At 42.0% G+C, this 27,993-nt stretch overlaps 2 protein-coding genes across 3 annotated transcripts in view; one reads left to right on the forward strand and one right to left on the reverse strand.

Moving 5' to 3' along the window:
• vps36 (vacuolar protein sorting 36 homolog) overlaps positions 1-1,357 on the reverse strand; it is a 61,770-nt gene extending 60,413 nt beyond the window's left edge. For both annotated transcript variants that reach the window (XR_012098764.1, XM_073043974.1), the window contains exon 1: positions 1,214-1,357. Coding sequence is in view for 1 of the 2 variants with exons in the window: in XM_073043974.1 (XP_072900075.1) it covers positions 1,214-1,309 (96 nt within the window). In the remaining variant the exon portion in view is untranslated. The remainder of the gene's footprint in view (positions 1-1,213) is intronic.
• A 3,142-nt stretch (positions 1,358-4,499) lies between these two features.
• Positions 4,500-27,984, forward strand: LOC140726943 (cytoskeleton-associated protein 2). Its single transcript, XM_073043975.1, has 9 exons — positions 4,500-4,828; positions 5,001-5,091; positions 10,817-10,883; positions 14,097-15,064; positions 17,710-17,896; positions 21,731-21,901; positions 24,544-24,616; positions 25,646-26,192; positions 26,542-27,984. Exons 1-9 carry the CDS (start codon positions 4,768-4,770, stop codon positions 26,783-26,785), a joined length of 2,409 nt encoding a protein of 802 aa, XP_072900076.1. The 5' UTR covers positions 4,500-4,767; the 3' UTR covers positions 26,786-27,984.
• The last annotated feature ends 9 nt before the right edge of the window (positions 27,985-27,993 follow it).

A 27,993-nucleotide genomic window follows, 5' to 3' on the forward strand; every position in this document is an offset into this window, starting at 1 on the left:
TTAAAGAATAGTTACCACACCTCAACCATCAGGCTCTTGAACACAAGAGGATAACTACACTCATCTATTAAGATGGTCCCACAACTAGTGATCTCTCTTGAAGGATTCTTTATCTTGTTATTTCATACTCCTGTTATTTATAGCTATTTGTTTATATTTGCATTTGCACGGTTTGTTGTCTTCTATGCTCTTGCTCTTTCACTGATCTTGCTTACATTTACAGTCCTATAGATTTGCTGAGTATGCCCGCAGGAAAAAAGAACCTCAGGGTTGTATGTGGTGACATGTAAATACTCTGATAATAAATTTTACTTTTAACTTTGAATGTTAAAAGTAAACACAAAGTACACTGCAGATGTTGTGGTCAAATCAACACGTACAAACATGCTGGGTGAACTCAGCAGGTCAGGCAGCATCCGCTGAAACGAGCAGTGAACGTTTCGGGCCGAGATCCTTCATCAGGACTGAGGAAGGAGGGGGCAGGGTCCTTAAAATCAATATGTAACCTGAAGGAATGGTGATTCAGGGACAATGGTGTTGCTAGTGCAGGAGCCAAAATATCTTAATGTCCACTAAAGCTGTGGACTTTATTATAGTCTGATTATAGCTTTCAACAATAAATAATTCAAACACTGATTGGTTTTTCACCTGGCACCTTCCACACACCCCCCAACTTCTTTATAGGGCCCCTGCCCCTCCTTCTTCAGTCCTGACGAAGGGTCTCGGCCCAAAACGTTGACTGCTCGTTTCAACTGATGCTGCCTAACCTGCTGAGTTCATTCAGCTTGTTTGTAAATGTTAAAAGTAAGTTGGGTCAAGAGGGAAGAGAGAACAGTGTTTGAATTATTTATTGTTGATAGCTATAATCAGACTATAATGAAGTCCACAGCTTTAGTGTACATTAAGATATGTTGGCTCCTCCACTAGAAACACCATTGTCCCTACATCACCATTCCTTCAGGTTACAGCATCTCACATTCTGACTTTTAGACTGAAGTTACCAGTTTCTCTTTACCTCGGGCTTTTCCAATGACAAAAAGACAGGTAGATTTAATCAAAGGTTTTGCTTAGTCGCTAATCGTTTAAAGCTATTTCATCTAAGGAAAAATCAAAACTTTGATTATCTTGAGGCCAAAACCAGGCCTAATTCCGCCTGAGGCTCGCGTACACTTGGAGTGGCCGGGCCCGACCAACGAAGCCCCACTCACTTTACCTTTTCGTCGCCATCGTATAAACGGACTCCGCGCTGCTGGATCACCAGGGTCTCGTTAATCTCCAGCAGGCCACTAGTCCACACAAACCGGTCCATAACAGGCCGGCCCACGGACCCTCCAGGCCCCGCTCACTTCCGGCTCGAGCGACGCCAGCGACACCGCCACCTGCTGATCAGCGGCAGCACAGTTCTCCCACTGTAATAGAGCAACCAGTGCACCTCCCTGCTTGGGCCACATTCGGTTACAGAGCTCTCCCAAATTATCTTTACTATCATTTCTAACTGCGGAGAGTTATTCCTTGATTTACGAATTTTCGCTTTGGTAAAGGAGCACTGCAGTGTCTTCACTTCCCCATCTACACGGTCACGGCCCCTTGCACCTCATTGTCTCCCTTTTGTCAGTACTTTCCCTGCAACTAATGCTGCATTCTGCTTTCCGTTGTACTACCTCAATGTACCTAAGTAATCTCAACGGATAGCTTGCAAAATAAGTTTTTCCGCTGTATTTTGGTACACTTGACCATAATAAACCAATTCCAATACGCCATTCTGCGGAACATTTTGGTCATGTCATGTTGGCTCCAGATAAGTGGCGACATTTGCGAGCTGTCCCCAGCATGGTTTTAGGTTTAGGTTCTGTTGGTTGTTAACACAAATGATGCATTTTACTGTATGTTTCAATGTACGTGTGATAAATAAATCTGAATCTGAATACATTCACTGTGCGTAAGATTAGATCTGTTAATGCATGCTCAGACTTGGATACTAGACAAGAAGATTTTCCAGAATATTGGATGCTATTTTAATAATATTCCAACACCTATTTAATTTTTTTTAAACCATGCCATACTGTGACCTGATGTTTAAAGTGAAGTGTAGGAAAGAGATCCAAGTTTTAAGGGAGCATGGTAAAGAGAACTGGGAACGCTAGGATTTAGACCCAACCATAATGAAGTATCATCACTATATTACCAAGTCAGGATCAAAGTTCAAATTCAAAATCAATTTATTATCGAAGTACATATATGTCACCATAGACTACACTGAGGTTCATTTTCTTGCAGGCATTCATAGTAAGTACAAAGAAACACAATAGAATCAATGAAAAACTGCACACAAGACAAACAACAAATATGCAAAAACAACACTGTGAAAATACAGAAAGAAAATGATAATAGATAAATAAGCAAAATATTGAGAACATGAGATGAAGTGTCTATGAAAGTGAGTCCATAGGTTGTGGGAACAGTTCAGTGTTGGGGTGAGTGAAGTTATCCTTTCTGATTACTCAGTGGTGATATCTGTTCCCAAACCTGGTGATATGGGTCCTGTGGCTCCTGAACCTCCTTCCTCATGGTGGCCATGAGAAGAGAGCATGGCCTGGATGGTGGGGGTCCTTGGTGATGGATGCTGCTTTCCTGTAGCAGCATTCTGCGTCGATATGCTCAATGGTGAGGAGGGTTTTTTTTCTGTGATGGACTGGGCCTTATCCTCTACTTTTTGTCAGATTTTCTGTTCAAGGGCACTGGTGTTTCCATACCGGGCTGTGATGCACCCAGTCAATATACTCTCCACTGCACATCTGTAGAAGTTTGTCTAAGTTTTAGATGACATGCTGAATGTTTGCAGACTTCTGAGAAAAGTGGCGCTGCCATGCTTTCTTCATAATGACACAAGACAGATCTCGTGTAATGATAACACTGAGGAATTTAAAGCTGCTGACCCTCTCTACCTCTGATCCTCCGATGAGGACTGGCTCATGGGCCTCTGGTTTACTCCTCCTGAAGTCAATCATCAGCTCCTTGGTCTTGCCGAGATTGAGAGACAGGTTGTTGTGGTGGCACCACTCAGCCAGACTTTCAATCTCCCTCCTATATGCTGATTCATTACCTCCTTAGATTCAACCAATTATAGTGGTGCATTCAGCAAACTGAAATATGGCATTGCAGCTGTGCTTAGCAACACAGTCATAAGTATAATCTAGTCGAGCAGGGGGCTAAGCACACAGCCTTGCGGCGCGCTTCTGGTGATGGAGATTGTGGAGGAGATGCTGTTGCAAATCTGATCCGACTGACATCTGCCAGTGAGGAGATTGAGATCCAGATGCACAGGGAGGTATTGAGGCCTAGGACTCAAAGCTTATTGATTAATTTTGAGGGTATGATAGTATTGAATGCCGAGCTGGAGTCAATGAAGGGCATCCTGATGTATGCATCTTCACTGTCGGGAGGTTCCATGGTTGAGTGAAATGGTATTGGAGGCAGATTGGAGTGGATCCAAGTCACTCCTCAAGCAGGAGGTGATATGTTTCATCACTAAGCTCTCGAAGCACTTCATCACCATGGATGCAAGTGCTACTGGATTGTAGTCATTGAGGCAGGTTCCCACATTCTTCTGGGGCACCAGTATAATTGTAGCCTGCTTGAAGCAGGTGGGTATTTCAGAGTGCCAAGGTGAGAGGTTAAAGATCTCAGTGAACACTCCAGCCAGTTGATCAGCACAGGTCTTTAGTACTCGCCTAGGTACCCCATCTGGACCAGATGCTTCTTATGGGTTCACCCCCCCCCCCCCGGATGATTTCACATCAGCCTCAAGAGACTGAAATCACAGGAAAATCACACAGTGGGTGAGGAGGAAGGGAAATTGTTCCCATGTACTTGTTGATGCTAGAGGTTCGGTGGGTGTGGTTGGAGTAGCCTGGGTGGGGTTAGCAACAGTAGTACTGTACTTTGTTGACAAGACTACAGCCTCTGCATACAGTTGGGAACCAATCAACTGGGCTTGTTTGAAAATGAACAAACAACAGATGCTGGAAATTTGAATTGAAACGGCTGCTCTGTCCTGGTTGTTTGTTTGTGTGTGTGTGTATATGTATGTAGGTTGGGGGGGGGGGGGGGGGAGAGTGAGTGGAAATCGTGGTTAAATGAAGAAGACATCTTGGACATACCGGAATGAATCTCTGGTCAGGTCGGTTGTTTTAAAAGCCCAACGAGAGCTCCAAGAAGCAACTGACCAGCTAAATACCGCCAACATTACCAGTTTTATTTCAGATTTCCAGCATCCACGCTATCTGCATCCCACATTTTCAACTCTCTCTCTCTCTCTGCCAGTTTTCATTCGTCACCTCCTGATCAGTTTTTCAAAAAAAAGCTTTTGTTGCTTTTCAAAAGAGTTGTCTGAGTATCACGTGATTACCATCTCGCAAAAAACGCTCCAATCACAATGCGGGGCCTGAGTCATTTCATTTAACGTTCAAATAGCGAAGAAGCGGGTTGGCAGAGCTGGAGAATATGAAATGCTGAATATTCCTTTTTTCGCAACACCGCATTCTATTTCAGAACCCTCTTACATCATTATTCAAATAATATCTCAAGGCCATGCATGCGCCTGTGCATTATCATGTTGGGGCGAAATCCTTGATTGGTCAGTTTGAGCTAATTCTGGAACGGAATAACCAATCATCTGTAGGGAGCGAAAAATCAAATCCCAGAGAGCAGCAAGCGGCGGTTCGGATCGACAAGAGTCGGGGACAAATTTCGGTATAAAACGGTGACATGGCCACCGTCACGAGTAGTCATACTGTGGGAAAGCCTTGGGAGTTGATATCCTATCAAGGTAGTCGTCAATATGTGTCTGGTTGCTCTGTGTTGGTTATAAACTGCTCTGCTCTTTTAAGACCATCGATCAGCTGATAGTCGCCGCTTCTGTATTTGAATTGTTGCAGATTAATACACATCTTGTTTCGAAATTGGTAACTTGAATTTTTTTTCTCTCTCTTTCCATGGAGAACAAAGACGTCAGAAATTAGAGGAATATATTCAGAGGAAAAAGTACGCGAACAGCGTGGCAGCCCAAGCAAGGAGCCGTTTGGAGAGCAGGTGATTTGGATTATAAAGATTTGCACCTGTGTATAACGCTTTTTGCGTTCTTTTTAAACTGTTGCAGCTCTGTCCCAAATACTTCACACGCGAAAAAAAATTTAAGCGCCTTCGTCGTTACAGTGATGAGCCTTAATAAGCTATCAATCAAGGTGCAGAAGCGCTTCTCTTGTAGTTATTTTGAATGGGAAACTGCAGCGTGCCGGCTCGCTCTGCCTTGTGTGACTCAATCTCCCGCAATGTCAATGCCTCGGATGAACATTCCGAAATCTTAGTTCAGTTCCTCCCGCTTTATTTGGACAGTGGAATAACAGCTGTTAGTCTGAAATTTTATTGTAATTTGCAAATATTGTAGGTTTTAAAACATTGTGTGTAGTGGGCAACCTCTGTAATTAATATTTGAAAAATCATAAACGCGGGTTGGTCATTTCACTGCTCAAATAGTGGACTTATTCCTACGTTTTGGGGAGCTGCGGGGAGATCTGATAGAGGCTTATAAGATTGAGGTGCATAGAGTAGTCATTTTCTTTTTAGCAGTGTTGACATCTCAAGTAACAGATGGCATGCATTTAAGGTGAGAATGGGTTGGTTCAAATGAGATAACGGCGGCAAGGTATTTTTTTTAGCGGTGGGCGCCTAGAATGGGATGCCAAGCAGGGGTTCATGATATTTAGGAAATGGGAGGACTGGGTAGACAGGGATTAGCTGAATTGAGCGTTTGATTACTAATGTAAGCAGTGCAACACAACATTGAGATTTCTGATTGGCTGAACTGTTTTTTGTTCATGAATCTAGTGATGGTAATGGCAAGCTACTATTTCTTTAGTATAATGGTGATGCAAGAGACTATGAAGGAAACCTGCACTGTGCCCTTTTGGGTCCATGGAGTGGAGCTACAGAATGTAAAGTTTTCATCTTGTGGTTTTAAGAAGGAGAATTTTCCAACATAAACTTGAGAAAGTCTGCAGATGCTGGAAATCCAAAGCACCACACGCAAAATGCTGGAGAACTCGGCAGGCCCAGCAGCATCAAGTAAACAGTCCACCTTTCAGGCTGAGACCCTTCAGTCTTGATGAAGGGTTCTCCAGCACTTCGTGTGTGGAACTTTACATCATATTACAGCCAATAATAATAGCACTCATTAAAAACAAAACTTCTCACACACAAAATGCTGGTGGAACACAGCAGGCCAGGCAGCATCTATAGGGAGAAGCGCTGTCGACATTTTGGGCCGAGACCGCCACACATTTTAATTCCACGTCCCATTCCCATTCTGATATGTCTATCCATGGCCTCCTCTACTGTCAAGATGAAGCCACACTCAGGTTGGAGGAACAACACCTTATATACCAGCTGGGTAGCCTCCAACCTGATGGCATGAACATTGACTTCTCTAACTTCTGTTAATGCCCCTCCTCCCCTTCTTACCCCATCCTGACATATTTAGTTGTTTGTTTTTTTTTCTCTCTCTCTGCCTGTTCTCCATCTCCCTCTGGTGCTCCCCTCCCCCTTTCTCCCTAGGCCTCCCGTCCCATGATCCTTTCCCTTCTCCAGCTGTGTATCACTTTTGCCAATCACCTTTCCAGCTCTTAGCTTCCTCCCACCCCCTCCGGTCTTCTATCATTTCGCATTTTCCCCCTCCCCCCACTACTTTCAAATCTCTTAGTATCTTTCCTTTCATTTAGTCCTGACAAAGGGTCTCGGCCCGAAATGTCGACAGCGCTTCTCCCTATAGATGCTGCCTGGCCTGCTGTGTTCCACCAGCATTTTGTGTGTGTTGTTTGAATTTCCAGCATCTGCAGATTTCCTTGTGTTTTTTCACAAATCTTCTGTTTTCATGGAGCAAAAGATGAACTGTAGAAACATAACAAGCAGACATTTCAAAGAATCCTGCTCTAGGTTTGAAATTAACTGCACTTAAATTACCTCATCCCAGAGTCTTTTAAAGGTGAGAGTAGTACATTGGGTGGGAATGATGGGTGTAGCTTCTTTGTCTGTGAAGGATGCTACACTGAACCTGAATAGGTGGATCTGGTCCCTGACATTGGTTACACATTTGACTTGGATCTTCACATTGCTACTTTGCTCCTGTTCTTCAGGTGTCGGTTAGCACCGACACCTGTTGAAGCAGGATTTCAAACTTGGAAGTGGAGAATCTTGGCGAAGGATTGATTTGCATCTTTCATCCAGCCTTTCACCAAGTTTCAAGATTTACAGGGCTCTAGAAAATGAAATGAGATTAACTCCTGAGGGTAACTTTTTTTCTGGGGGAGATCAGTAGGATTTCAACTCTGCTAGTGCCAAGTTCCAAAATATTTTTCTGCACCCTGAGTAAAAGACACTTGCAGCATGCGAAAGTTAGCATACGTAGGAAACAGAACATTTAGACAAGGAATAGAATGCGATCAAGAACTGAACTCTATAGAACATAGAATAGTGCAGCACATTACAGGCCCTTTGGCCCACAATGTTGTGCCGTCCTTCAAACCCTGCCTCCCATATACCCCCCCCCCCACCTTAAATTCCTCCATATATCTGTCTAGTAGTCTCTTAAACTTCACTAGTGTATCTGCCTCCACCACTGACTCAGGCAGTGCATTCCACGCACCAACCACTCTCTGAGTGGAAAAACCTTCCTCTTGTATCCCCCTTGAACTTCCCTCCCCTTACCTTAAAGCCATGTCCTCTTGTACTGAGCAGTGGTGCCCTGGGGAAGAGGCGCTGGCTGTCCACTCTGTCTATTCCTCTTAATATCTTGTACACCTCTATCATGTGTTCCAAGAACACTTGGAAATGATCTGTGAGTTTGGTAGAAGAAATTATTATTGGAGGTATGTTGACATAAAATAACTTGATTTGTTGGAGTTGGTTGAGAATTACTTTAAAACGTGCAGTGATGTTTATTTCTCACTGAGTTTGCGATGACTGTGAGCACATTGTCCATGAGGTGGAACTTGCATTCTCAAGGTGAGAGGGGGAGTGCAATCCAGAGAGGAACTCCAGAGGCAGCGAAAATTGAATGTAAGCTGTGCAGGCTGGATCCTTTCAGAACAATGACGCATTGAGAAGGTTACTGTTGAAGGCAACCATAGAAGTGAGATGATTACAACAGCTTTGAAATTGGGGGGGGGGGGGGAGTTGCTTGGGGATAGCAAACATTAATGAATCTAGCTTTGAATGATTGGTTCAGAATGTGTCAGGTCTCATTGAAGTAGAGCATTTTAAGATTTAGAGTCTATTATGACTGAGCATTTTTCTTGCATATTTGTGCCCACTGTTCAATGCTCTAATCGTTTCTCATGCTGTCTTCCTTGTACTTTTTTCTGAAACCATTGATTTGAAATGCAGAAGCACGAGTCCAGTATGTACTGTCGTGCTCAAGGTCCTGGATCATCGATCTTTAGACAAAAATTAGTCAATGATCATGCTGGATTTGAATTAAAGCATGAGGAAATTGTAAAAGCAGAAGAAATGTGATTAAGAGTGCTGGTCTCAATCAATAAGAATGGAGCTGCCAGGCCATCAATGTTTAATTTTTTTTTAAAAAACAGGAACTCACCTGGTTTTTGATGTTCTTCAGAGAAGGAAATTTCATTATTTTCCAGTGCATCTAGTATGCCATTCCACCTTGGAGTAATAATGAATGGATAACATATGCTGGCTTCACCTGCAGTGTCCATATTCCATAAAGTAAAGTTGGCTCAGTGCATTCTTGTTTCTAATCTGCAATTCATCAATCAGAATCCGGTTTAATATCACTGGCATATGGCATGAGATTAGTTTATGGCAGTAGTACAATGAAATGCATGGTAGATAAATGGAGGGGGGTAAAACTGAATTGCAGTACAATATGGTTGAGTTAAAAGTTGTACAAGAAAACCCAGAAATAAAGTAGCGAGGTTGGGTTCAATGTCTATTTAGAAATCCGATGGCAGTGGGGGAAGAAGCTTCATTGAGATCATGGCTGTACCTCAGATCCTCTTTTGCATTCCACCCTATATGTACTGATTCTCGCGACCAGTTACGCTTGCCACAGTCCTCTGGATAAAGACGTTTTGACCACCTCTGCATTAAGAAATTATTCATCTCAGTCTTGAGTAACTGATCCCCTTCTGAAACAACATCCCCCAGTTCTAGATGGGATAGACATTTGACTTGGGATGGTGTCAAGTAGTTTTTGAAGGTTGAGGCCATTTGGAACAGCCATGGTTTTTGAACAATGGAATATGCTGGTAGGACCAAATAAGTTGCTCTGCTTTTATGTTCTTGTGTAAATCCTTGAGCTAAAGGAAACTTGTCTCTCAGTAGCTATCCTGCCAATATCTCTCAAAATTCTGTAAATCTCAAATGGGATCATATTGGCTTTCTAAGCTTCTGCACATGTGGCTAATCTTGTTTAGTTACTTAGTCCCATTGTCCCAAAATCAGAGGTAATACCCTTTTCCCCTTCGCATGACACCTCCCCAAACAACTACAGGAGATGCACTTCTTACTTCCTCCCTTCCTACTGTGCTGAGACCTGCATGATTTTTGCAAGTAGAACAGTGTATTTTAAATCTTGTGAAGAGGGAGTACAGTGTACAACATGGTCTTTTACAATGGGAAGGGAAAACGTACATACAGATTGTAATCACCTGCATGATTTTTGCAAGTAGAACAGTGTATTTTAATCTTGTGAAGAGGGAGTACAGTGTACAACATGGTCTTTTACAATGGGAAGGGAAAACGTACATACAGATTGTAATCACCTGCTGAGCACCTCAGTCTGCAAGGCCCATCATTTTAATTCCCATTTTGTTCTGACACTGACCTCTCCCTTCGTTTGGCAACATTATTCAACAAAGCTCATTGTTGCCTTGAGGAACACCATCTCATCTTCAGACTTGGCATACTTTCAGCTTTCTGATCTCAAAAATGATTTCAACAATTTTAGATGGTCTTGTAATCTAATCTTGCATCTCACAATACTATACTGTCGATGTTTTCAATCTCCATTTGTTAATTCCTCTTGGATTTCATTCATTTCCTCGGTGTTGCATGTTCTATAGCCTTTCTCATGGTCTCTCAGCTGGCATTGCCACTATTTGGAATTTTTAATGTCTTTTGGTCTCTTTTCTTTCGCTCTGTCTGATCCTTCCCTGCCCATCGTTGGCAATTTTATGCCATGGTGTTGTATGGTGACACAGTTACTTAGCAGCTTCAATTAGGACCTCCAGTGGAGTCTACCACTCTGACCACAAGTGTCAATATTCCTGCCAATGTTTCAAACATGAGCAAGTTTGAAGGGTAATTAGACACTGTAAATTGACTTGGAATGTAGGCAAGTAGAAACAAAATTTGAAAAAAGGTGATTGGCCATTTACACCATAGTCTCGGAAGACTGACAGGCTTGTTACTGTGCTGTATGACTCTAGAGTATTCAAGCTTCAGGTGTGTTGTCTGACCTTAATATTTCTGCTTCTGAATCTTTTGATGCAGATTTGTTGGTCCACTTAAAGTAACTTCGCAACTTAATTTATCTGGCTTATAAATAGTACCTATGAATGTGTGGCAATTTTGTAGCCTCCCCCTCATTTGATGTAGATGCATGATATGTCATCATTGTGATGTCATTACTAGGAAATTGAAATTTCTAATTTTTTAAAATGGCAAGTACATGAGAAATTTTGGAAACAAGAAGTGGTGACAAATGCTTTTCTGATTATACAAATCATTTTACTTGTAGGGTCTGCCTGAAAGACAAGACAAACTTTGAAAAAGTTCGGGTTGCTAAATGGCAGAAGGAAACAACGGTGGGTAACAGAAATCAAAGAAAAACTTTGTTAATTATTGCATCAATAGAAGCTTCATGTTATACCTTGTACATTTGAGGGTTAATCTCTAGCTTTAGAGTAATGAGTTCCATTCATGATGAACAGTACCTAAGAATCCATGTGATTTAAATAGTGATGTAAAATCTGTCATCAGATAGAATCCATCAGAGATGCTTCTGTCACTTTGTTTCAGAATGTTAGTCTAGATTTATTGATGGATTGCTGTCAACTTCAATGAAATATTAACAATGTTATAAAAAATTGTATTTGATTATTTTTGCAAGCATAAGGTATTTAGAATGTTAATTTCCTAGTACTACAACATCTCAACAGCTATACGCAAAACATAATATTTTATCTCTATAGAGAGAAGCCTTTGATAAAGCTTGGTAGTTTTACTAGCCTGAGTTTTTTTTTAAAAAACGGGAATAAAATAAATTATTTTGGATGACTGGAGAAGTTGGAAGGATTGTATTATCTTTCTGCCTTGTTAAGTTTGTAATTTATTGTATATGAGGAAATTGGATCTTGGGGAACTTGATCCTGGAAAATGAATCTGGGTGAATGGGGCAACACTTTGGGAACAGACCACGTACATGGAAGTTTCATAGCTGGGAAAGGCGGCAAGGTTTGTCTTTGAGTTGGTCCTAAATGAGTGGGGTGGGGGGAGGCTGATTTTCGTAGAGTAAAGGTGATGAGTAGATGCTTGGGTAAAATAGCATCTGACAAAGGGTGTTTTATTCTGAAAGATAGTTAAGTATTGTGCTATTTTGTTCTGATAAGGATGAAGGTCAAAGTTGATTAGGGAACTTTGGATGACAAAGGATATTGAAGCTTTTGATCGGTGGGGTGGGGGGGAGAATAACCATATGACAAGCAGAGGCAACTGGAATTGAGTGAAGTCCTGGCGGAGTATAGAGGATGTAGGAGAGAACTTGAGAGAAAGAGGGAGGGTACAAAAAGGCTGGAAGATATCCTTGGCAAGAATATGAGGAATTTCAAGGTATTCCATAAATGTATCAAGAGCAAGAGGATAGCTGTGGATGGGGGACCCTGAGGACTACTGTTCCCTCCTGGAAGAAAAATTCCTGCTCAGAGGAATGGGAAAGTTGTTTGGGACTGAAGAGCCGTGTAATAGAGTAGAAAACATGGACAGGGTCCTAAAAGAACATTTTTTTTTCATCCATACTAAAGAGAAAGATGCAGATGGTAGTGAATTTGGGGAGAGCTACTAATATAATCTACAGCAGTGATTCCCAAACTTTTTTTTTGGTTACTGCTCCTTTGGCTCTGTTACGTACCCCGTAACTGGGTCACTTACCAGCAAAGATGGAGACGTCCGTTGAAATCTGATGGTACTATTTTTAACAATATTTATTAGTAAAAATACACAAAAATAATATCAATGCAAATATGCAGATAATATACGTCATCAATACTAAATCTAAAAGTGTGGGCATAATAATAATCAATAAGAAATAAGCTCTATTGTTGTCTAGGGGATAATGTATTGTCCGATGGAAATATAAAGTTCACTCAGTTCATGCAGGCTGCAGCCGTTGGGGACCGCTGTGTTGCAATGGTTGGAGAGAGAGAGAGAGATTTGGAGAAAAAACTTGCCGACTTTCCTTTTATGATTTCGATCCGTCAGGAGTCTCGTTGTCGTGGCCTTTCACTTGTGGCCTCTCCTTTAGCTAAACCGTTCTTCCGTGATGAGCCCACCACCCTGGCTCGTGAGGCACACGAGCTCTCACCGGCCTTTGCTATAAAACGCTATCACGGGATTTCTAGCGTTTCTCCTGTTGCGTCTAAAGGGGTTGTTCCCCAGACCCTCTTTTATCCTTACTCACGGGGTCTCAGATGTCAATCAGTTTGGGATGATGCAATCCCTCAACCAGCCCACTCTGGTTGTCCCCTGAGGGTTTTCAATGAATAGTATAGTACTCAATACACAATTCCGTCTCCGAGAGACAATGGCCGTTATCAGTGGATCAGTTCCGCTGAGGCCAGGACACATTCCAAACCCTGTGTATTCTGCGTGTCTCTCTCTCTCATTTCCTGGGTCCCAGACCCGAATTAATAGCGATCTTGCGATTCTCAAAAAGGAGGGGGCGACTTTGTACCCTTCGGCCCCTCAGAGTTGCTTCACATTCGTAACAGCTCCCAGACCACATTCCCAGCAACTACCTCCCCCTCCCTTTCCGATCATTACATTAAAACTATAAAGAATTTTGATTTACAATACACAGTGAAAGAAATGGGAACTACAGATTCAAAGTGGTGACAAATGCAATTCCAGGAAGGACGTGGAAGCTTGGGGTGTGTGGAGAGGAGGTTTTACCAGGATGCTGACTGAATTAGAGGGTATGAGAAGTAAGAGTTTGGGCAAACTTGGATTTTTTTCCCCCCCTCTGGAGCATCAGAGACTGAAAGGATAGAAGTATTTTTTAAAAAAAAAATCATGAGAGCCAAAGATAGTGTAGATAGTTGGCTTTTTTTCCCAAGGTAGAAATGTCAGACACTCAAGAATGTAACTTTAGTGAAAGGGGAAAAGCTTTGTATTCAGGGATGGGTATCTGGAAAGAGCTGCTGAGAGAGTGGTGCAAGCAGGTACAACATAAACTGTTAAATTGACACGTGAATCTGGAGGAATAAGCAATACATTGCAGGCAGCATGGGTTAGTTAAATTTGGCACTGTATTCAATATGTACATTGTGGGCCAAGGGCTTATTCCTGTATGGTACTGTTCTATAATGTGAATTATTGGATATCTGTTACTATTTTTAAAAACTTGAAAAAAGTTTTCTGTCCATTTTAATCAGTGCAAAGCCTTTGGTCTGTTTTCCCAGTAGGAAGCTCCAGAGAATGAATTCAGATCTAATGGAGGTGATAATGAGTATCAAGTTGCATAGATTTAATAAGTGGTAAAAGGATTGGAGGAGAATTGGGAAGATTGTCTTGGTCTAGTCCTAGATCCTATAATCTGATGACAGACACTGAACTTGTCATTTTATTTAAATTACTTTGACAAGAACATCTGTAATTTCAAGACTCTAGACCAAGAGCTCAGAAGTAGGATTAGAATAATGACTCTGTTTTTGGATGATATGACATGACAAGTTTTATAGCTGCTACACTGTAAATTTCTGTTCAGAAAAGTGAAATTAATACATCTAAGTATCTTGTTTTAGGTATCTGAAGGCAAACGGCTGGAGCCAAAAAAAGCTGTTCCAAACCATTCTGAATCCGAATCCTGTATCCGATCTGGGTCAACTTTATCAAAGCAAAGAGAAAAGCCATCCATACAGAGAACTAACTCAGTTAATTTTAGAGCTAAAATGCCTGCCAACCAAATCACTCAACCTGAAAACCTGCCATCATCAGTCCAAGAGGACCATTCAAAAGTAGAACAAAAATCAAAAGAAGACAACAGTGTTGCTCTGAGCAAAACTGGAATGTCTCTCCAAAAATCAATGGAACCGGAGAAAATGCCATTGAACCAAAAGCACAATTCACTCGTGGAGCAAAGGGGCAATATAAAACCAAGAGCACAGAATGCCACACTTAGCCAATCATTCTTTGCGATGAAAAACAAGCAGGTTAAATCGATAGCTGAGAAGGGCAATAATCCAAAGCTGCCGCCTTCCACTTTTAAGAAGCCTGTGTTGGGTTCATTTCGTGGTAAAATTGTACAATCCAAAATCCAGTCCTTCAGATCAGCTTCTCAGCAGAGTGAGACGAGGGAGAAGTCTGATGCAGTGGCAAGTCTCTCTGATACGGAGGTACGAAATAAAGAATCTCAGGACAAGCTGCACAAGCCGAGGCCGAAAGGGGTGGAAAATGTGCAGCCTGTTCGGAAGATCTGGAATAATACACCCCATAATAAAGAAAGGAGATTAACAGCAGCTTCTGCTCGCAGTATTGCAACAAAGCAAAGGGCAACCACAGCCGATGTGCTAAACATCAAAATAGATTTTAAACAGTCTGGGAAAGGTGACCCTGAAATAGTGGCAACTCAAACAATCACAACAAAGAGAATTGCTGCATCCTCCCATAAAGCCCCCAAAGACTTACCTGCAAGACCCCCAGCGTGGAAGCTTTCAAAACATCAAGGCAGCCATAAACCCATAAAAGATGGTGAGCCTCCAGCAGATAAAAGGTAAATATTTTCTCTGATTATTCATTCTTTATATTCAGAATATGGTAATTGTGTGTCATTAACCTTGATGGCTATTTTTAATCAGTTAGTTTTTAAGACATAAGAGCAAAATTAGGACATTCAGCCGATTGAGTCTGCTCTGCCCTGCCATTTGATCATGGCTGTTTTATCTTCCCTCTCAACCCTATTCTCATGTCAAGTCACTTTTTATTGTCATTTCGACCATAACTGCTGGTACAGTACACAGTAAAAACGAGACAACGTTTTACAGGACCATGGTGCTACATGAACAATACAAAAACTGCACTGAACTACGTAAACCAACACAAAAACTACACTAGACTACAGACTTACCCAGGACTGCATGAAGTACACAGAACAGTGCAGGCATTACAATGAATTATAAACAAGACAATAGGCACAGCAGAGGGCAGTAGGTTGGTAGTCCGATGCCTTGGGGGGGGGAAAATCATCTGTTACAGAAACAAATGGCTGAATGGTGGCATCCGTGATTCCGTCCGTTTCTGTACTCCCGCCGAGTATTTCGTTGCCACAGATGCAGTCCAATTTAATGGCCGTTGGAGAGCAGAATGTCCTCTCCCCTTAAGCTTTGACACCCTTTCTAATTAGGAACCCACCAAGCTCCACTTTTAAATATACCCAATGACTTGACCTCCACAGCTGTCTGTCATAACGAATTCCACAGATTCACCACCCCGTGACCAAAGAAATTCCTCCTCCTCTCCATTCTAAAGGGATGTCATTCTGTTTTAAGGCTGTGCCCTCTGGTCCTATGATTCTGTCACTATTGGAAATGTCTTCACCTTGTCCACTCTATGTAGGCCTTTCAATATTTGGTAGATTTCAATGAGATGCCCCTCCCCCACCATTCTTCTAAACTCCAGTGAATGCAGACCCAGAGCCATCATTCCTTTCATTCCTTCATCACTGGCAAGGCTAGCAGTTATTGTATCCCTAATGGCCTTGAAGGTGGTGGTGAGCACTGAATCTTTATAATCCTTCTGATGAAGGTACTGCACCTCAAGATTCCAAGAATTTGGATGCCTAAGTGCCAGTATGACTTCAAAGATGGAATGGTGTGTGATTTGGCAGGGAACATGTAGTTAGCAGCTTTTCTCCTGCACCTGATGACTTTGTCCAATGTATTGACAGATAACTCCAAAGTTGCTAGTATAGTGATGGTGAGGGAGGGGTGTGGTCTTGTAACATTACAATAGTGTCTCCTTCAACTGGGGCAGTGAGTAAGGGGATGAAAAACAAATTCTAGCTCAAAATGCATCACTTCACATTTTGGGAAGTTAAACCATCGCCAGGACCTATATAGTAAAGGTAGGGTCATGGAGAGTGGTGTAGAACAGAGAGCTTGGGGTATGTACATGCTTACCTGACCATGACTACAAAGGTGAATGAGGTGTATTACTGTGCTTGCCTTCATCGACAAGGGATTGGATACGAGTTTTGACATAGTTGTGCAAAGTATTGGTTATGCCACGCTTAGAATACTGCATACAGTTCTGGTCACCAAACTACTAGAACTGTGTGGTGAAGCTAGATGAGGTACAGAAAAGATTAACAAGGGCATTGTCTGGATTGAAGGGCTCGAGTTACAATGAAAGATTGATTGGCTGCTGGGTCCGGTTTCCTGGATCAGGCGAGGCTGAAGTGCCATGAAAGAGATATTAAAATTATGGCAGGCAAGGTAGATGGTCTGGTTCCCGTGGCAGTGGTCTCTGAAACTATAGGGTGTAATTTTAAAATGAGCAAGAGTTCCTGAGGAATTGATGCACCATCAATAACTCTCGGAGACGTGAGGCGAGAGATAGGCTTTTATTAGCTGGAAGAAAGCACTGTCAGCAGCAAGAGACCACCACACAACATCCTGGAGACTGAGGGAGGAGCAGTGCCTCCAATCGCCTTTATACAGGGGTCTGTGGGAGGAGCCACAGGAGCAGTCAGTGGGGGGGGAGGGGGGCCGTGTCCAGACAGGTATACATAGTTCAGCACAGGAATGACATTTTCAGAATAGTTGGCATCCATCGTGAGCTGCCAAAGGAGGTGGTGGAGACAGGAAGTGTAACATTTAAGATGCATCTGGACAGGTACTTGAATGACAAGGCCCGAAGGGATACAGAATTAATGCACACAGGTGGTATTAATATACATGGGCATAATGGCCAGCACAGATGCAGTGGGCCAAATGGCCTATTTCCAAGCTGAGCAACTCTTACTGTAGGTTATGGGTTTGAGAATTTTCTGAAGGCTGAAACTTAAAATGCCAAAGATTTTATTTGGATGGAGCACAGTAGGCCTTTCCATCCCTTTTGAGCCATGCTGCCCAGAAATTCCTCCCCCCCCCCCCCCCCCCCCCCACCATTTAATTCTAGCCTAATTCACGGGACAGTTTACAGTGACCAATTAACCTGCCAACTAGTCTTTGGACTGTGAGGAAACCGGAGCACCTCTAGAAAACCCACACGGTCATGGGGAGAACGTGCAAACTCCTTGTAGGCAGCGCAGGACTTGATCCTGGGTTGCCTGTACTGTAAAGCGTTGTGTAAACCGTACACTACTGTGCAAAGTCTGCACTGGTATATTTTGGCTCATTTAACAATTTTGTTCTGCAGGAGAACACTACTAATGTCAAAGGAGAAGTTAGGAAAACGACCAGAAACGATGCCCTTGCAGAAAAAGAAATCTGCAGAAGAGCCAGTGAAATCACTTTGGACGACAATTGTGGAAGAAGAAAATCAGAGTGAACTCGTGAACAAAATAAACCAGTCTCTCTCTGAGTTTCTGAATCGGATTAATGAGGTAATTACAGCTTTTTATACAGTTGCACTTAGTATAGAACCTCAGGTGGGAGGGACTAAGTGTAATATTGACTTGTGAACAACATTTCCTCTTGCAAAGGTCATTAAACACTCCCTCTGCCCAGCTCATCCATGCCAAATGTGCTGCCCTACAAGCTGATCCTACCTCCTGGGAATTTGGCCTGTCGCCCTCTCTGCCTCTCCAATCTATGAACTTGGCTAAATGACTTTTAAATGTTACTAATGTGCCCAATTACTTGCTGGCATTCATTCCAAATACACACCATCCTTTTGCATGTAATCACTATTGCTGGCAGTCCACTCCAAATACACACCACACTTTACTTGAAGATCCCTTGATATCCCTTCTAAATCTCCTGCCTTTCATCTTAAACCAATGTTGCCTTGTGTTTAACTTCCCTTCTCTTGGGGGGGTGGGGAAGAAAAAATGTCCTTTCATCTGGTCTATTCCCTTCACGATAGTATATACAGTATCTCTGTTAGGTCACTATTCCCTGGAACAGGGAGACTGAGTAAAGTCCCATTCTACGCAACCTATCCTCGAAACTCAGGCCCCCAAGTTCTGGCAACATTGTGGTAAATCTTTTCTGCACGCTTTCTATTTTAGGAATGTCTTTCCTTATTTCTTTTATTTTTATTTAAAGATACAGAATGGAACAGCCACTTCAACAAGCTACACTGCCGTGCAATCCATCTATTTCACACCAGCCTAATCACAGGATAATCTCTAATTACCAGTTAACCTACTATTGGTATGTCTTTGGACTGTAGGAGGAAACCCATATGGTTCATGAGGAGAAAGTACAAATTCCTTGTAGACAGTGCCGTAATTGAACTTCGTACATCAGAGTGTACAGAGCAGTAATAGTGTTGCACTAACTGCTATGCTACCATGGGACAGTGCGACCAAAACTGTCCCATTTTTGGGCCCTCACTATTGTCTGGTATAACTGGAACATGACTTCCCAGCTCTTGTACCGGGTGCCCTGACTGATGAAGGCCAATCTGCCAAATGCAGCCTTTTCACCTTAACAGCCTGCGATGTCACTTTCAGGGATCTATGCACATGCTCATCTGGGTCTTTCTGTTCCATAACACTCCCCAGGACTCTAACATTCACTGTACAAGTCCAACTCTGGTCTGATCTACCCAGATCTAGATTGGGTAGATCATACCATTTATCGAGACTGAAAGCCATTTGCTAATCCTTGGTTCAAATACCTATCCAATGAACATCCACTTGTACACCTGTTTTACTATCTGCAGATTTGCAAACCATGCCTTGTGCATCTGTATCAAAGTCATGTATCTAAATTACAAAAAGTAGGTCCCTACACTGTGCCCTGTGGCACACTACTAGTCATAGGCCTCCATTTCAAGAAACTGCCTGTGGTAAACTATGTATACCTGTCTGGACACGCCCCTCTGCTGACTGCTCCTGTGGCTCCTCCCACAGACCCCTGTATAAAGGCGATTGGGGCACTGCTCCTCCCTCAGTCTTCGACATGGTCGTGTTCCATTTTCACTGTTAATAAAAGCCTATCGTTCACTTCCAGTCTCCTAGAGTTATTGATGGTGCATCACTGCCCTCAACCATCGCCTCAGTATCCTAACATTGAGCCAATCGTGAATCCAATCCACTATCCCTCCTAGATCCTATATGATCTAACCTTCCAGACTAGCCTGTCATAATGGACCTTGTCAAGGGCCTTGCTAATGTCTATACAGACAACCACCACTGCCCTACCTGCCTGGTTACCCTCTTGAAGAATGCCAAGAAATTCATCAGACATGTCTTTCCACACACAGATTTGTGCAGATTGTCCTGAAACAGGCCCTGTCTCCAAACATTAGTGGATCCTGTCCCTCAGAATCCCTTCAGCAATTTACCCACTGCTGCTGTCAGAATCATCGGCTTGTCGTTTCCTGGCTCTTTGCTATTTTGAATGATGGTACCATACTAAACACTCTCCAGTCCTCTGGAACCTCACCTGTAGCCAGAGATGAAGTAAAACAACAAGGGCCAGCACATTTTTATTTCCCCTCTAGCTTCCCAGAAGGTCTGCAAGTTAATCAGGTCAGGCCCTGGTGAATACCGGGTATTGTAAATAAATACAATTTAATCACAAGTACAAGAAATCCTACAGATGCTGGAAATCCAGGCAATGCATACAAAATGCTGGAAGAACTCAGCAGGCCAGGCAGCATCTATGGAAAAGAGTACAATCGACATTTTTGCGACATTTTGGGCTGAGACCCTTCAGGACTGGAGGGAAAAAAATGAGTAGATTTTAAAGGGGGTGGTGGGGGGGGGGGGGAAGAGAGTGAAACACAAGGTGATAGATGAAACCTGAAGGGGGGGATGAAGTAAAGAGCTGTAAGGTTGACTGGAGAAAGATGCAGGGCTAGAGAAGAGGGGATGTAATAGAGAACAGAAGACATGGAAGAAAGAATGCACTTTAAAGCCTCCAAAACCACTTTCCAGTAGATGCCCCTTTCCCTACAAACAATCTCACCCAATCAGCCTCTGCAAGATCCTGAGCAGTAAAAGCTTTTTATTAAGATAGCAGAGTTCATCTAATAGTTTAATAGTAATTCTTTTTATTTTCTCATGTAACTTTCTACTTTGTCTTAACCTTTCAACTACTCGGGTGATTCCTCTACCCATCTCCCTTCTAATGTGGGGATACTTTAATAATTATTAAGTAACTGTTCTGGCCCCAAGTAGGACACTACATAGGTTTCCAATAGCTTTCCTAAGGGAAGAGTTGTGTTATATGTCTGGGAATTCCCCCCCCCACCCCAATATCAAGTCTTTTAGTTTGCAACTCCAACATCTGGTGATGCCAATAATGTAGTTTTTTGTTGTGAGATGAAAGCCTTTTTTAAAAAAAAAAAAATTGGCCTTTATTTTGTACCACAGCAAGAATGGAGACTTTGGGGGAAGGGAAAATTTGACCTGCACTCAGTGGCCACTTCATTACATGTCTTTTACCTAATAAAGTGGCCACTGAGAGTGTGTTCATGGTCTTCTGCTGCTATAGCCCATCCACTTTAAGGTTCGACGTGTGGTCCAGTGAGTGATGCTCTTCTGCATACCATTGTTTTAACATGTGGTGATGAGTTACTTTCCTGGTCAGCTTGAACCAATCTGGCCATTCTCCTCTGACCCCTCTCATTAACAAAATGTTTTTGACCATCAAACTGCTGCACTCTGGAATTTTTTTTTTAATGCCGTTCTCTGTAAACTCTAGACTGTTGTGCATGAAAACCAAGAGATCAGCAGTTTCTGAGATACTCAAACCACCCAGTCTGGCACCAACAATCATCCATTCCATGGTCAAAATCACTTAAGATCACATTTCTTCCCCTTTTTTTGTGGTGTTTGGTCTGCAAAACAAACTGAACCTCTTGAAATGTTTTTGTGCATTGGCAGATTAAAATTTGTATTGACGAACAGTGTGCCTAATAAAGTGGCCACTGCGTGTCATTATGCCAGAAATGGCAATGTCCAAGTTCATAGTTCTACTGTAACATTCCTTGGGTACGTTTACAGTATGTTTGCATATGTGGTGATATGTTCAGATATATTCTGATAACTTAAAATATTTCTCACTTCAAAGTTTGTTTCTAAGCCTGGTTAATTTGCAGCTGGGAATGCACAAGCAGATATTTTGCATCTGCAGATAACAGATGCATGGTTTTAACTCGGCGCTGATAATTCCTTGCATCCTACAGATGCTGCTCAACCTGAGTTTCTCCAGCAGTTTACTCGTTGTCTCAGATCTGAATTGTTTTGACTCGTTTTTTTCAGGGTTGCCCACGTGAAGATATTTTGCAGACTCTTGAGAATTTTACTGAGAGTGTCCCTAAGGCTAAGAAGTTTGCAAGGTACTGGATCTGCCTCGCCTACCTTGAGCAGCGCAAAGGATCTGTCCACGACGTGATGGCTGTTTATGAACAAGCCGTCAGAACCGGAGCACAGGTATTGTTGCCTCTACTTCTGCAACCTGCGGTAGACAGAATATTTAGAACATAAGAACATAAGAGATAGGAGCAGGAGTAGGCCAATCGGCCCCTCAAGCCTGCTCCGCCATTCAACAAGATCATGGCTGATCCAATGTTAACTCTAGTTTTCACCGAATCCCACAAGGCAACAGTGCCAACCAACAGGGCATCATGCCGCCCATTTTATTTTATTATTCATCCTGCCCAAACCCATGTGATCACCCGGGGGGAAAAAACCCAGGGAAAAAATCTGGAAAATTCCTCTCCAACCCATCCAGGCTATCGAAAACTGGTCTAGGAGATCACATGGCTGATCTAAACCTAGCCTCATGTCCACTTACCTGCTCGCTCACTGTATCCCCTAATGCCATTTTTATCCAGGAAAATGTCTATCTCCGTTTTGAATTTATTGAGTGTAGTAGCTTCCACAGCTCTCTGGGGCAGCAAATTCCACAGCCCCACTACCCTCTGAGTGAAGAAATTTCTCCGCATCTCAGTCCTGGAACGGCATCCCCTTATTTTAAGATTATGCCCCCTAGTCCTAGTTTCACCCATCATTGGGAACATTCTCCCCGCATCCACCCGATCAAGCCCCTTCACAATCTTATATGTTTCAATAAGATCGCCTCTCATTCTTCGGAACTCCAATGAGTAGAGTCCCAATCTACTCAACCTCTCATCATACATCAACCCACCCATCCCCGGAATTAACCTAGTGAACCTTCTCTGCACTGCCTCGAGAGCCAGTATGTCCTTTCTTAAATATGGACACCAGAACTGCATGCAGTACTCCAGGTGTGGTCTCACCAATACCCGGTACAACTGCAGTAAGACCTCCCTGTTCTTATACTCCATCCCCCTAGCAATAAAAGCCAGCATTCCATTGGCCTTCTTGACCACCTGCTGCACTTGCATACTAACTTTTTGTGTTTCCTGCACCAGGACCCCCAGATCCCTTTGCACAGAAGCACTTTCCAGTTTCTCTCCATTTAGATAATAACTTGCTCTATTATTTTTCCTGCCAAAGTGCAAGACCTCACACTTGTCAGTATTATATTTCATCTGCCAAATGTCTGCCCAATCACTCAGCCTATCTATGTCCCCCTGCAGGGTTTCAATGTCCTTCGCATTCATTACACTCCCTCCCATCTTTGTGTCATCAGCAAACTTCGATACGTTGCACTTAGTCCCTTTCTCCAAATCATTAATACAGATTGTAAAGAGTTGGGGTCCCAACACCGACCCCTCTGGAACACCAGTAGTCACCAACTGCCAGTCTGAGAATAAACCATTTATCCCAACTCTCTGTCTTCTGTTAGAAAGCCAATCCTCCACCCATGCCAGAATATTATCCCCAATCCCATGATTTTTTACTTTAAGTAATAATCTTTGGTGTGGCACCTTGTCAAATGCCTTTTGGAAGTCCAAATACACCACATCCACTGGTTCCCCTTTATCAGCAGTCTAATCACTGAAAATAGTCAGGGCATTGTATTACAACAAAACAAGGTGTTGGTCAAACTGCAGTTAGTACTGCAGTTCTGGTTGCCCTGCTATAGGAAAGGTGTGATTGAGCTAAAGAGGGCACAGAAAATATCTACTTGGATTGGGGAGTGACTGAATAAGGTGGGATTGTTTTCTCTGCCGTGAAAGAGGCAGAGAGATCTTGTCGAAGTCTCTAAAACAGTGAGGATAAATAGGTCAATTTTTCCCCAGGGTAGGGGAGTCTGAAACTGGAGGGCATAGCTTTGTGTTTAGAAGGAAAATGTTTAAGGGGACCTTGGAGCCAAGTTTTTCCCAAATAGAGGGTGTTGGGTACATGGAACAAGCTGCCAGAGGAAATGGTGGGGGCAGGTACAATTATAATGTTTAAAGACACTTGGGTGGATATATGAATTGCTCTCAAGTTACTGCAGTATTGAGCTCCCTACCGAGGGAATTAGTTCTCTCATTGAGAATAATACATGCAGAAAAGAGCGCGTGTAGCCATACAATTTGTGGTTTAATGTTATTAGCATGATAATGAGGAAAATCAGTTTGCTGAACAAAATGCAATCGGTGTACACTTTATTAGGTACACCTTGTTAATGTAGATATCTAATTGGCTGATCATGTGGCAGCAACTCACTGAATAAAGCACATTGACATGGTCAAGAGGTTCAGTAGCTGTTCAGACCAAACATCAGAATGGGGAAGCAATGTGATCTAAGCAACACAGTGCTGGAGGAACTCAGCATGCCCGCCAGCTTCTGTGGGGGAGGGGTGGAATTGCAGTCCATGTTTCAGGCCAAGACATCAACTGTACTTTTTCCCCATAGATTCTGCCTGGCCTGCTGAGTTCCTCCAGCATTTGCGTGTATTGCTTTGGATTTCCAGCATCTGCAGATTTTTTCTTGTTTAAGAAATGTGATCCAAGTGACTTTGAATTTGCCCTTCCTACAGTGTCACTAACTAACAATGGGGAGGAGACTGCAGTATAAGGCACACTGTGAATGCCACTTGGTCCATTCCTTTGCAGAGATATTGCTGAGACAAGTCTGACCTGAGAATGTAACTTGAATTTCTGGTACCATGAGAATTGTAGCAGTGATTTTTACACCACTTTTATTTTTCTTTCAGCCTGCAGAAGAACTGCGTAATACACTGGCAGATATTTTGAGAAACACCAAGACTCCGAAGAAACCATGTGATGGTGAGTTAGGACTTAGTGCAAGTGTACATTCTGGCTGAACGGGCAGGGCATCACCAGTGAGCCTCCTACGCACACATCTCCTAATTCACCAGAATATCCACATCATTCTCTAAATAAATAATTTAAACAATGGTGCAGTCTTGGCTTTTGTTTTCATTCCTGCATAAACAATTGGTTATCTGCAATATTTATTACTTTTTCTGTTGCTAACCCAAATATTTCCGTCCTAGAATTAATGTGTGGATTTGCCTGAAATACCTGCTCACTTGCTTCCTTTCAATTTGTACTTTACTGTCCTCATTTTGCTTATTTTTGGTAACTTGTTATTTTAAAGATTCCCTTAAAATCAAAGTACCAAGCAGAAGCTTAGTACAAGCAAGATAGTTGCATCACATATGATTTGGGCACTGATTGTATTTAATAACATTAATAGAATCTGTTAATAGATAAATCAGAAGTCCAGTTACAATTGAGATCCAGAAATGAGTGTAATTTTTATTATCGCAGCAATATTCTGGTGAAGCCAAGTGTTTTAATATTCCTATATCATCCATTTTTCTTCATCTGTGTTTCCAACAAATCAGACTGAATTGAAACTGAATATTTATTTGTAAGAAGTCCAATAATCTGGTCTCAGTTCCTTTCTCATGAAGAGTAACAGAGTGAGTTGTAAGGAAATGTGGTGGATAATTATTCAAGAAAATGATATTTAAAACTCAACTTTTTTTTAATATGTGGAATGTCTGAAGAAAGGCCCTAACTCTCTCAACTTTTCCTCATGAGACAAAATAGTGACATTTAGGAGTTTCTTAAATGGGCATATGATGTTTTTTAAATAAAACGGAACACTATGGGCTGCATAGGTGGGAAGAGTTGGACTGATCAGGTAGTAGGCTTTTATAGATGGGCACAACATCCAGGACTGAAGGGTCTGTAGTGTGCTGAACTGTTCTATGTTTTAATGATGCACTAGATGCCTTGGGGATCACAGTACAAATCTGACTAATAATACTGTCTCTTGTGTCCAAGATAAAAGCAAAAGAGAGGAGGATGGAGAAGGGCAAAATCCAGAACTGTCATTAGAAAACGTGACTGAGCAAGAAGCTCCAGAGGAGAAGGAAATGGAGGAGAAAGAAGTGGAAGAGGAAAATGGTGAACAGAGGCTGCCTACAGAAGAAAGTGAGCACTCTACAAATGATCCTGAGAATCTCCTCCCTGCTGAGGAGCAGAAAATCTGTCCGTCCACAAATGATGAACAGAACATTTCCAGAAAGGACGAAGATGCCACTGGACTGGAATCTGTGCCTAATGCAAAGGAACTCCCCACAGAGCAAGAGATGAAGCCTGCAGCCAAAGAGCAGCTGCCTCCCCTGGGGCAAATAGTGGAGGGTGTTGAGGATGAAGTCTGTGGGGCCCAGTCAGATAGTGATTATGGGATTAAAGAGATTGAAATGATTAAAAACATTAAAATTGAAGACATGAAGACCCCACTAAAGCAAATGATGACACCAAGTAAAATGAAAAATGGAGGGTCATCTGTGAAGTATAATGTGAAAGCAACACCTAAACAGAAAAGGTAAGAAAATGCTTGAATTTTAGCTGCTTTTGTTTTATAGCAAATAATTTGCATATAGCATCCTTGTACATCTTGTCCTATGCAACATGCATAAAATGACAGAGAAACTCGTAGCATATCATCTATGGAGGGAAATAACTGGTTTGACATTTCAGGCCAAGACTATTTCAATGACTATTTCCTTCCATTGTAGCTGCCTGACCTGCTGAGTTCCTTCAGCATGTGCATTTGTGTGTCCTGCAGAATCTCTTGTGTTTGTGTATCCTGTGATTGCTATTGACTCTGTAACTGATTTATTATGACTATGATGAAGTTTGTTCACTTGGTTTACAAACCTCTCCTCCTGCAGTGCTAAGAATCCAGTTCATCAGGAAAACAGCAATTCCGAGATCAAAGATTTGAAGTTTCTGACTCCCGTAAGGCGCTCTCGGCGCATTGAACAAGGATCTTCCCAGCTGCCTCTAATGCTGCAAGACCACGATCCCTGTGTTCTGTCCTTGGATGATTTGCAACATTTGGGAGATGCTTCTACTGCCTATGTGTTCAGGATGAATGACGCACTGCAAGAATATACTAACACTTCAATGAACTGAAGAAGGAATTTTAACTGTTAATAAAAGCACCTTTTAGCAGCATTTGGTTAAAATGCAGTTCATTAAGTTTCACAATTTTCCTATCATTTGTATTCACTAAAGCAGGGTTCTTTGATAGTATTACACTGCACTAAACATAGAATTATTCCTCCTGCTGTCTCCATTGGAACTTAGATTAATTTCTTGATCTCAAATCTACAGTCAAACTTTCCCACCCTGCTGCCTAGCTCTAAAACCCTGCCATCATTTGTGTCATATTTAACAAAAAAACACTTTATTAAATAGCTGCATATATTTGTTGTAGTAACCTCATCCTCCTTTGCAACCCATTCACCAAGGAAAAAAAAACTAGCCAGATTTTAATGTTTTTAAACACTTTTTGGCACATGATCTGTAACCTCAAACAGTTTTTATTTTCAATATATAGCAACTTGTGCTTGGAAGCTATTGAACATGGATTCTGGGCATGGGAGGGATGGAGGAGTTAAATTTTAATAAAACTTCCCAGAATATATAGGTATGTTATAAAACTTGTTAAATTTTAAAATGTTGTTCTAGTTTGTCTTTAAAATGTTGTGCTGTGGTTGAGTTGAAGTCGATATGAATTTGAAACAGGTACAAATATTTTAAAACCCTTTCATCTTATTTTAGCCTTGTCTTGAGAAAATTTAACACTAGATTTAAAAAAAAACATTTCCAAAATTATATCAAAAATGGTGGTTCAGTTGTTTGCTCTCAGTGCTAAACTGTGCATTTCCATGTGTCAGAATTTAAACTGAAGAAGAAATGAGTTTATTTTCTCTCAGACTTGTCATTGAGTGCCAGCATCCTTTTCTTTTTCCTCTTTAATTTTCCACTTGAGGGATGCTTTTAAAGTGCAAAACAAAAGCATAAATCATTGGACTATCTGACTTTAACTTTTCAGTTGTGGCTGAGGCATCAAGGATGATGGAGAGCTGTCAATGCATCACCTGGGGGAGCAGTTCTATTTTTTTTCTATCTAAATTCTTTTCTTATGAAACATCATTCTTTTAATGTCTCCTATAACATTTTTGTACACACTGTTCTATAATCTTTCATGTCTTGAGTGCTAATAATTCAAGCATTTAATCTTGGTGTTGTATTTGTCTTGGAATGAAAATGATCTTTTGTATTTATTCTATGTTTTGTAAAGTCTTTGTTTAATGACAGCTCTGTAACCCTCGTGT

Source organism: Hemitrygon akajei, chromosome 4 (assembly GCF_048418815.1).
Source record: "Hemitrygon akajei chromosome 4, sHemAka1.3, whole genome shotgun sequence".
NCBI lineage: Eukaryota > Metazoa > Chordata > Chondrichthyes > Myliobatiformes > Dasyatidae > Hemitrygon > Hemitrygon akajei.

Excerpts from the sequence above, each read along its gene's own strand:
- LOC140726943 (XM_073043975.1), top strand. The coding sequence starts at position 4,768 with ATGGCCACCGTCACGAGTAGTCATACTGTGGGAAAGCCTTGGGAGTTG. Across the intron at positions 21,902-24,543 it reads CCGTCAGAACCGGAGCACAG|CCTGCAGAAGAACTGCGTAA; the intron begins GTATTGTTGCCT and ends TTTTTCTTTCAG. Across the intron at positions 26,193-26,541 it reads GCAACACCTAAACAGAAAAG|TGCTAAGAATCCAGTTCATC; the intron begins GTAAGAAAATGC and ends CTCCTCCTGCAG.